Below are 11,078 nucleotides of genomic sequence, written 5' to 3' on the forward strand. Positions count from 1 at the left end.
GGAAAGGACAATCGATATCGCGTTGCTTTCGACAGCATTTTACAAGAAAATTATTCGTTTTGGACCCGTAATTCCTTTGAGACAATTTGCCTCTGTAATGAGTAGAATACGATAGCACAATACAAAATTTTAACCCTTATTTTCGAGGGCAAAGGGAATTTTGCGACAGCTTCTTTACCTTAATCTTCATCAAATCGATCTGTGAAGATCACGCTATGATTGCAAAGTGTATACATGTCGTTTCATTTTACACAAAAATCTATTTAAATATTCTTCTTATATAGATATATATATATATATATATTTCATTACATATATTTCATTTTTTGTTAAGTGTCCATGAAATTTATTTTACTCTTTAAAAGCTTTCGGAGAATTGCCAATCCTGTCAAATAATTTATTATATATGTATAACAATTTTCAGATTCATATTCAGTGCATGAAAATGTAGAAAAATTATCTATTGGTTATTGATTACTGGTACTGAATGTTAATTCGGATGTGTAATTACAGGTAGATACAAATACTGAAAACTAGGTAATCTTTCTTAGCAAGAAAGTCAATTGACAATCCTATCTCATTTTTTAGTTTCCTTTAATAATGAGGATATGATAGTTCATAAGCAGACGAACGCACTTATAAAGAAGAATTATGATCCCATTTGTCGGTCCCTTATTTCATTACCTTTTTCATCAATGTTTTTCTTACTCTCTTCTTCAATAGCGAACATAGTTTCTTTCCTACTTTTCCCGTTTCTACCTCTTCATCTACAACCCTCCCATGTTTTTCTGTTTCTTTCCCCAGATCAGTCTACAGACTCCATCTCTCCCTACTCTTTGTGCTTCTCGTGTATCCCCACTCCTTTGAGTATTAAGTCTACCAACATAGGTTGGTGGATCATTTCTCTTCAGATCATAGATTAGTTCATTCTACTCTCTCCTCTATTGCAATTTTTCATGCCTCTTTGCAGGCTTACTCCCAGGCATGTGGTTTATTAAAGATTTTCTCGCTGTCCAAATAAAATTCTACTCACCTTCTCGGTGTTCCTTTTTTGCACCGTCAAAAAATCCACGTACTTTCTTGTTTGTGTTGTGACGATTTTTTTCCCTTATTTATCCTTTTATCCGTTGACCTATTGTTGACCTATTGTTGATTATTCATGAATATAAGCGTATTTACTTATGCATTGCAATCGATCAAGTAATTAACCAGTTGGCTGTTGCGATTTCCTTGAAAAGTGTGTACCTTATTCTGGTATGTGTACGTGTTCATGTTTACAGATAATTTTTTTTTAATTTTAGTTCGTGTAATGTATACTTATAAAATTGGTTATTTCGAAAATGAATGTTCTGTTAATCAGTTAGCTGTCTTTTGACGAATATACTCGTCATAAGACAATACCTTGCTATTTTTTCATGACGAGTATATTCGTCAGAAACAGCTAAGGGTCTGTTTTATCGTTCTTAGAAAAATTGATATTCGTTCACTTAGGTATGTGAATGGAGATAAAACGTTTCACCAATTCGCATCATGTTTGAGTAACTTCGCAAGTGTTAACAGTTTCATAACATTTTTAAACAACTATGTAAGACTAATCGTAAACATTTTTATTCGATTATATGATTTACATATGACTATATATGGTTTATGTATGATAATATGATTTATATAATAAAAAACCTTGATATGAGTGAAGTTCGTCATATGATGCGATTGGGTTAAAGGGAGATAGTTAGGATACATATTCGTGTAATTGCATCGGTCAAAATCAATGTAAACATTTACCGAATGATGTTTATAAAATTTAATATGAGTCAATCAACGCAGTCTGTAAATCTAGTGTTAAAGGCCTGTCAAAAGTCTCATTCCTTCATGATTTCTCGATTTTTAATTTTTTGGAAAATGATATGCAGATTTGGCTCAAGTGTCATTTGTATATTAAATTAGGAATTTTAATAAATGTTTTAGAATTCTTTCCAACTTTTACGAAATTCACAACAAGGAGAAATCAAGTGTAACTATAAAATTTCAAATTGTCTCCTACATGTTTATGTATCCGTTTTCATGTTTTATAATACTGTGAAACAAGTTTTAACAGCTTTCATGTTCTTCAATATTCAATAACCGATTATTGTAGATTTCCATGAACTGAATACGAATAAATTATTTTTAAAGCAGCATATTTAACGTCTTTTAGAATTAAATTCCTTGAAAGCTAAATGTGCTGTCTCTGAAGGATATTCATTGTAGGTTCAAATTAACAATAATAATTTGTTTCTTATCAAGAGATTAAATTTTTAATTTAAGAATTAAATGTTAAAATCATTCTGAAAGATTGTAAATGGGTTAGTATTTTCGATATTATTGTCAAATTGTGCGTATCAATCAACTATGAAAATTTAAAAGATCCTGTACGTCTTTGTAAAGATATATTTTACTATTAAACAGAGATTTTTGAACTTTTACCTTTATTTTCCTTTAAGTGGCACATTACATTGTAAAAAGAGATCCGTTTAATATTTGCACTTCAAAGTTTGACGTGTGAATCATGTTAAAAGAAATATTTCCCTTGGCCTCTACAAAGGAATGGTCTTTATGGGTCGTCTTGGGCTTTGTTTATTCCTGGTTCTAGTTTTAGTAACTGTAAATTAGAATATGAATATGACTTCCTTGGTACAAAAGAGCGTGTAGAATGAGAGAAGTCGAAGTATGTCGTACATCATTCTTTTACCTGGCAGCAGTTGATCGTAAAATTCGTTTCTTGTTTAAGAAGAATTCCGGGAGATTTCAAATTTCAAATATTGATCCAAGAATTTAACAAAACATTTTGTTTGAACAAAGTTGTTGCACACATATTGCAGTTTATTTCGCGAATTAGTATACATGCATGAAAGAAAATGTATAAAAATAATCACTATATGTGCAATAAATTGTGAGGTGCCCTTTTTTGTACAGGAATTTTATTTCAAGCGTTAATTAATTAACATAATAAAATTATGTAACAACTGATAAGTGAAATATTAACTATTACAGAAAATGACTCGGAACGGAATATTCTTAAATCGTTTAGTATATTTAGATATGGACATTGTTTATAGAGATCGAAATCGTAAGCTTTATGAAAATTTTTAAATTTCATTGTTTTTTTAAGAAGCTGATTAATTTGATAATATCAATCACAACTGGTTTAAAAAATTCACGTTCTCATTCACGAGTGTACGAATATTTGTGTGAACAATTAAAAAACTCATGTTTTTTGTTTCATTAAGGATTAGATTGAATATAATACTTGCAATATACTAAAAGTTTAATTTCAAAATGTAATAATCCATTAATTCTACAATTGATGATTAATAGATTATGATATTACCTATGTATAATTATGTACACTGTAATTTCAATGAATTGAAAGAACGAATTCAAAGATAGAATCTATTGTTAATCAGTTTACTTACGACAACTTTAACTTTTTAATTTAGTTTTTATCATTTGTTTTAGATTGACAAAAATGGCGCCGAACCTGTTCGGTACATCAGCCACGTTATATTTAGAAGCTTCGCAGCAGGATGTTCACCAGGATAAGTCCGCGACAGAAAAGACAAACGCACAAAAGCTAATAGTACAGAAGTCACCGGCCAGCCCTTCGAAATACAAATGGAATATCGTCTGGAGAAATGTGATTGCTTTCCTTTACCTTCACATCGGAGCGATATATGGGTTGTACCTTTTCTTCAATTCGACGATGTTCTACACGTTTTTATGGTGTAAGTTTATTTTTCTTGTTCAATAAAAATATAACACTGGAATTTTCAATTGTTTCAGTATATAATTAATAATATAAAGTTATCCTTCGAGTAAATATTGAAAGAAATATATGATTCTTGTAACTCAGTAATCACAATTCATTCAATTAAGATTTCTAAAGAGTCGGAAACGTAAATCGTGTAATATGCAGGGGTGTACTTTATAATCAACTCGTGAAAGTAAGTTTTACGTGGTAATTTAGTGTTATTTATTGTCCATTATGTTTGATAAGTTTCTCACATTTCTCGAAAGATATGAACTCTGCATTAAGGAAAAAAATGAGAAGTCTATTCAACGAACTTAATAAATTATGCTACTTACTTTTATTATATTTGTTATAAGAAGATTGCATTTTATAATACTTATATGAATATTTTTGTATTTTTTTTGTATACCATGGGAATAAAATCAAATTGAAATCTAATTTCTAAATTAGGGCTATATCCTGATTCAGAATAAAGTGAATACTTCATTCAACTTTTAAAAACTACAATATTTCTATTTCACGTAGTACATTGAGAATTTTTTCATTGACTCCAAAAGCCAAGGAAAATAAAAACATTATTTTCATTCGAGCTTCCTCAAACTGTTTAATAACCTTGGCTTCATATAATTAAAAATGCTATAAAACACATGTTATAACGTTAGGAAAACCATAAGATCCTTTGATCGTAAATGTACGATCAAATTGACAACATTCGAGTAAAAAGATTACTTAGTTTTCACCTGAAGTATGTAAATATTATGAGAATAGCAGACGCACTTAACGTTGTCTTCGGATAATAACATTTCTGCTTTCCATACGCTGCGTAGCACGTACCGCCATCGGAATCGGTTTCGAAAGTGATGATCTCTGGCGGTACTGCTGTAGTTATTAATGAAAGGCCAGCAACTGGGTCGTCTAAACGGCGAAGAGTTAACCGTAGAAATCGTAGAATACCACAGAGAACGTTTCTGACCAGACATATGCTCAATAAACGAGGCTCGCGCGAAGTTCATCGTCATCTTTTCGAGAACACCTAGCCTGGCTGCGCCGTGAGAAGTATTTTAGCGGGTATTGGCACGACATGTGCCGTTTTCTTGTTGGTAGAAATCAACGATGAAAGTGTGTGAATAACGACGACGCACAGCGTTTCGGATTATCAGATTAATAGGAAGAAATTACAAAATTATTCTTCTATTGATTACAATTACTATGATTACAATTTTCTATGCACCCGTAGAATTCGTAAATTCTAACTAGGAAGTTCATTCAAATAGAATTAATAGATTCTGGAGTACGATGAGATTTAGATTTTATTTTTCGCGATTTATTTCATTGTCGTAAAATTTAATATTAACACATTAAGTGCCATGTCAGTCATTGATGACCGACGCTTCTGAATTACTTGAAAACAATCGTAACGTGCAACATAACTGATATGGAATGAAAATGTTTAATAACGTAATTACGCAATAGTGTAATAGTGTAATAATAGTGCAACAAGGATTGTAAGGCTAAATAATTAATAATTGTTCCTGTCTTTCTTTGCTATAAAAAAAATAACTCTATAGGAAAACAGTCAAAATTTTCGTGGCACTTAATGTGTTAAGGACCACTCTGCGATCGGTAAAATCTCTCTGTTGAAGAAATTTTGTAGGATAATTGGTCTACGTTAAAGAACGTCCTTCCTGGGTGTTGTTTATTGATTTAAAATAAATTTTTTTAATAACGATATAAGACACGCTTTCATTCTTATGAAGTGAGAAATATGCCTGAATCATTGTTCGAGAAATCATGAAGATTAGAAGTAACTGTAAATGTATGCGATTAAACGCCACCACTTACCTGTTACCTGCAGAGGTATTTTAACTTTCTACTTTACAGTTCTCTGACAATTATACTTTTATTTAATCGTGTAATAAACAGTGTAACCTAAATTGTATCTATTCTAATATTATGCATTGGAACGGCACCATTTTAAAACTTGGACTTATTACTAATAGTTACAACCTATGAAAGAAAACGAAGCGAAAGATTAATGTAGTTCACGGTTTCTCGTTTTCAACAGGTTTTTTCCACTGTTTTGTCTTTTGTGTTCCTTGTTTCAACAAATAACAATGTTTTAGTGGTCATTTTTGTTCAGTGCAATTAATATTTTTAGTTATTTCATGTATTACGAAATTTTGACATTTGGTATGATTCTATTGCATTACCGGGGTCATTATACTTCCATTAGGTAATTAGATAATAGTAGAATCTTTATTACGAGGAAAGTTATTTCGACGAACGAAACGTAAAACGGTTTAAAATAATAATTTTATATAAACACAGATGAACACAACAATATATTTTTCAGCAATATTCATTGGACTCTCATCAGCAGTAGGCATTACAGCTGGTGCTCATAGATTATGGGCTCATCGAGCGTATAAAGCAAAATGGCCACTCCGATTTTTTCTCATGCTCTGCCAAACGACTGCTTTCCAAGTAAGTATCGGTCTCCATTCTTCACCTCCAATAGTATTCAAAGAATTTATACATTAGTCTGAATTAATACAACAATAAAATAATATATTCTACTTTAGTAAAATATAACATAACGAAACAACAGTTAAACAACAAATTAAATATTAAATATTAAATATTAAATATTTATAACGCAAATTTACTTAGTTTTTATAGTCTTAACTAGTTAATTACACTGTGGAACAAATTTTAACCCATTTTGCTTTTACAATAACCACTAGGTGATTCTTATACAGTTCCTTACCCTAAATACGAATCCCAAAATTGAATTCAGAATATCATTAGATGTACCATGTATAAAACCGATTATAGTGCTGTTTATCCGTTATATTATATTATATTAAATTATTATATTAAACATCAAATTATTTAAAACAGAACGATCGTGAAAAATACAGCGCGTAATTACGGCCCTGTATAGCTGTTGCCGGCGAGCAATGGCTGTGTGGCGCGAAAGTTCCGTGCTCGCGCTCTTCATGGACATTTTCTTACCCTGTCCCAAAGAAAAACCGATCTCACGCTACCCGCGGGGGGTTCCTCTTCAGAAATATCTGCAGAATCTAATGGCGCATTGCAAATTCGTACTAGCCAACCCACTTTTTGTAGAAATGTAACAGAAGTGTATACAAAGTACGCGCATCTACCCTTTTTTAAACTTTGATCATCATTTACAAATATTTAATGATACGCAAAATTCAAAATTTTTATAGCTACATATTCGGGCAAGCCTCCTCTATTTTCTGCGATAAACTTTAACCGCCTATCGGTTTTAGTTTTCACATAACATTTGGTTTTCTGCAAAATTTGACTGTTTTTACAAAAACCCAGTTTTTTCGAAAACTCGACGTGACTCAGCAATTTGGTTTTGGAATTCGTATTTAGGGTAAGGAACTCTATAAGAATCACCTAGTTGTTATTGTAAAAAGCAAAATAGATTAAAATTTGTTCTACAGTGTTATTGGTACATTTACCTCACTCATAATTCTTGCGAACGTTCTCTGCAAGTAATTCTTGAAAGCCATACCTCTGAACGCTGAGTTTTACAGAACCATATCTACGAGTGGGTCAGGGATCACAGAGTGCATCACAAATTCACTGACACGGATGCTGATCCTCATAATGCGCAACGAGGATTCTTCTTCTCCCACATGGGCTGGTTGTTGGTCCGCAAACATCCCGAAGTGATCAGGAAAGGCGCCACCGTTGACATGAGCGACTTGGAACGGGATCCTATCGTAGTCTGGCAAAGAAGGTATATAAATATCTCTGTAATCCTTTCCTAGCCAAGCACAGTAATACCCCGATTAATCCTCAGGGCATATCCTCATTATTAGAAGATAAAATGTTCACGCTATATTGATGGATTTCTTCAATTTGGCAGATACTATAATTCGCAAACATTATTTGGTAAAAGTTTCTGTCGATTTCAATTACTGCAATTATATGAATGCAGATCCTAATTCTATTTTTAACATGTTGAATGCCGCACAACTGCACGTAGCAAAATATACGAAATGAAAGAAATAAAATATCAAACGATTTAATTTAATTGCGTTAGTAGTATTGCACGTTTATTTCGAATGTCATCGCATTAGGTAGCATTATTTATAATATAGAAATGTTTCCAAATAATCAGCGTTTAACACTATTTTTACGAAGGTTTCAAACGACACCTTCTGAAATTATAACTTAAAATTATTTTCTCAGTTTAATCATTTTTCTTCAATTGAATTGTTGTACATTTCCTATAGTGAGTTTTATAATCGTTATTGCAAAAGTCGAAAAGTCAATTTAGGATATACGATGGAACATGGAAAATAATATTAAGTTAAAATTTCAAAAAGTGTTTTCTGACACCTTCGATAGAAATACTGTTAATTCGGTGAATTATAATAATTCGGTTTGATTGGGGGCCACCGATGATCGTCGTGGCATTCAACGTGTTAAATCTCTAAATGCGAAGATTTGTATGTATGAATACCTATATTTCTAGAAATAATACAATAAATTGTACACTAAATGTCCACGCATCTAATGCTGAAGGAAACAGTATTAACTGAAGTCATTTTAGTAGATAGTAAACAGGGTTAAGGAAATATACTACCGGGAATAAAAAAGTTTTACATTAAAGGAGTTACCGTTAAAGGGGTTTTAGTGTATGTCGATCAGAGAAAGCTTCATTAGTACTTATGAAACTATTATATTTAATTAAATATTATATTGAATGATATTGCTTAGGTATATTGTTTATTGAACTGTAACGGACTATTAACTGAAACTGGAAATGGTATACGGTTTTATTGGTCCAGTTCAGTAACCTGAACAGTAAGCTGCACGTTCATGTATTCAGAACCTTTCTTTTCTGATTTTGATAGATTGTACATCATCCTGATGCCGCTTTGTTCCTTCATCCTACCCATGTGGATACCAATTCATTATTGGGGCGAGAAGCCATTGAATGCTTGGTACTCTACCGTGTTCAGGTACACACTGTCCTTGAACCTCACATGGTTGGTGAATTCAGCAGCGCATATTTGGGGAATGAAGCCTTATGACAGGTGAATATAATATATTCTATAACTAGAAATACTAAAAATCTGTTTTCTATTCTGTTAAACGTAAAATAATACGAGTTTGAAATTGTTAAATTTTGTATGGATTAAACTCTTACAGTTTAATTCCTAATTCTTAAATTAAGAAGCTCAACTAGAAAACCAAAACTCTATCCTAATTTTGTCATTTTTAATTTTCATTACATTTTACATATTTATATAAACAGTTCAATGATTTCGTGTGTATATATATTATTATACTATTATTGAAACGATAAATAGATACAGTAATTTTCGTTTAAATTTTCAGTACTATCGGCCCAACCGAGAATCTTAGTGTCGCCATATGTGCAATCGGTGAGGGTTGGCACAATTATCACCATGTATTCCCCTGGGATTACAAAGCTGCGGAGTTAGGAAACTACAAGACCAACATCACCACGGCTTTCATCGATTTCTGCGGTCGAATAGGCTGGGCGTACGACATGAAAACTGTGCCTACCGAAGTTGTAAAAAAGCGGGCTGCTAGAACTGGTGATGGATCAAAGTAAGTGTTCCAATATTTTCTTTATTTTAACAGTGATATTTTAAAAATCCTATATAATGTTAAACTTTTTAAACTTTTTAAATTGTTTTTATAGTTTTTCAAAATCAATTATATAATTGTGACATTCTTATTCTTGCAAATGTATTATAACAATTTAGAACAATCGAGTAGTGGGTAGTACTAAAATATGTTTTTCAAGGATTCTTGTATATACAATTAAAAGAGAAGATAAATTATAAAATCAAAGAAACACTTGTGCAATAACATAAAAATAGCTAGAAATGGTTTACTTAATGTCTATGTAAAATTGTTTATAAAAACTTGTAACACTAGCCCATATTTATCTTACAAAGTTTATCTGTGTGAAAGATAAAGAAGATTTCAAACTAAATAAATTTCTTCGTTCCAACAGGTATCAAAAGGGTAATGGCCATACGCACAATCACGAGGGTGCGAAATGGGGATGGGGAGACGCAGACATGGAGCCAGAAGAGATCAAGGAAGTGGAAATTTTACACAAGAGCGAATAATAAATTACATTCAACGGATATTACAAGAACATTGATTAAAGTTCTTGGTAGATACGGCGTATAGATATAACGGCGATTGATCGTTCGCAACGTCAATTAATATTTGTTATGTACAATGATCATTGGTTGATTGTTTGGGAAATCGTTCGGCTCGAAATAAATTAATGAAACAGAAAGAAAAAGGGAAAGAAAAGTAAATCGCAGAATGTCTCTGTAACGTACGATTTTTCAAACGAACGGCCAGTTCCTTTGACACGACCGAGATCGAAAGGAGTCAAAGCGTTGAGCGGTACGTGTTAGAAAATGGAGAAAGAAAAAAAAAGAAATCGGAAGAAAAGTAAAGCGGCATTTGGTTTTCGAACGTTCTATCGAAGTTACACCGGTCAGCTGCAAACACGCGGAATCAAATTAATTCGTGGCCTTTTCGAAGATTATCGTTTCGAGAGATGCGAACGTTTTTATTATACGACTTCTCTGATGTATTTATATCGAAACGAGTCTGTCAGGTGTATGGTAAGTTTATTAATTAATCGATTTATCCTACTCGATCTGCATTAAACGACGCCGCGAACGATGAGCATTTATCAAGACCCGATCATAATGCAGTTCGAGTGACGTAGAGCTATTGTAACCAAAGCATTGTAAATTATATATCGATTGATCGACTAGTTTTTGGGTACTGAGGAATAAAGGAAAGATACATCGCGCGTAGCATCGTTGGAATCGTAAATCTTGACGATGGTCGAGCTGGGATCGCGTGAAAGTTTCTTCTGCGTCTAGCCAGTAGGATAATGAACTTTGTAAAAAAACTGCATATTTATTATAAACAACTTTGTTCTATTAAAATTTGCAATGTGTACTGACATTATTTATCGTTGGACCAGCCGGGAAACGTTCCTATTTAGTCTGATTCCATGAATTACTGTTATTGTCACTGTGACCCTACACACAGGTTTCCTTGTGCAATTAGGAACCGAGGTATCGAGATGTGTAATGAAGTAAAGTATTTAAACAAACGTCTCGTTCTGCCAGTTACTATGTTGAAAGAAATAGGATGATCGCATTCATAACTGAACATAGGAACTTTTTACTCGTTCAGGTAAAGTTAGTCTTAAAGCTAACTTTGCCGTGAGTGA

At 32.4% G+C, this 11,078-nt stretch overlaps 1 protein-coding gene across 5 annotated transcripts in view; it reads left to right on the forward strand.

Annotated features, from left to right (window-relative positions):
* LOC116431302 (acyl-CoA Delta-9 desaturase) overlaps positions 1-10,788 on the forward strand; it is a 36,069-nt gene extending 25,281 nt beyond the window's left edge. For all 5 annotated transcript variants that reach the window (XM_031986498.2, XM_031986501.2, XM_031986502.2 and 2 more), the window contains 6 exons: positions 3,499-3,764; positions 6,144-6,274; positions 7,360-7,565; positions 8,689-8,871; positions 9,176-9,412; positions 9,825-10,788. In XM_031986498.2, coding sequence (XP_031842358.1) covers positions 3,499-3,764; positions 6,144-6,274; positions 7,360-7,565; positions 8,689-8,871; positions 9,176-9,412; positions 9,825-9,942 — 1,141 coding nt within the window. In that variant the 3' untranslated portion in view covers positions 9,943-10,788. The remainder of the gene's footprint in view (positions 1-3,498; positions 3,765-6,143; positions 6,275-7,359; positions 7,566-8,688; positions 8,872-9,175; positions 9,413-9,824) is intronic.
* The last annotated feature ends 290 nt before the right edge of the window (positions 10,789-11,078 follow it).

This window comes from Nomia melanderi, chromosome 9 (assembly GCF_051020985.1).
Source record: "Nomia melanderi isolate GNS246 chromosome 9, iyNomMela1, whole genome shotgun sequence".
Taxonomy (NCBI): Eukaryota; Metazoa; Arthropoda; class Insecta; order Hymenoptera; family Halictidae; genus Nomia; species Nomia melanderi.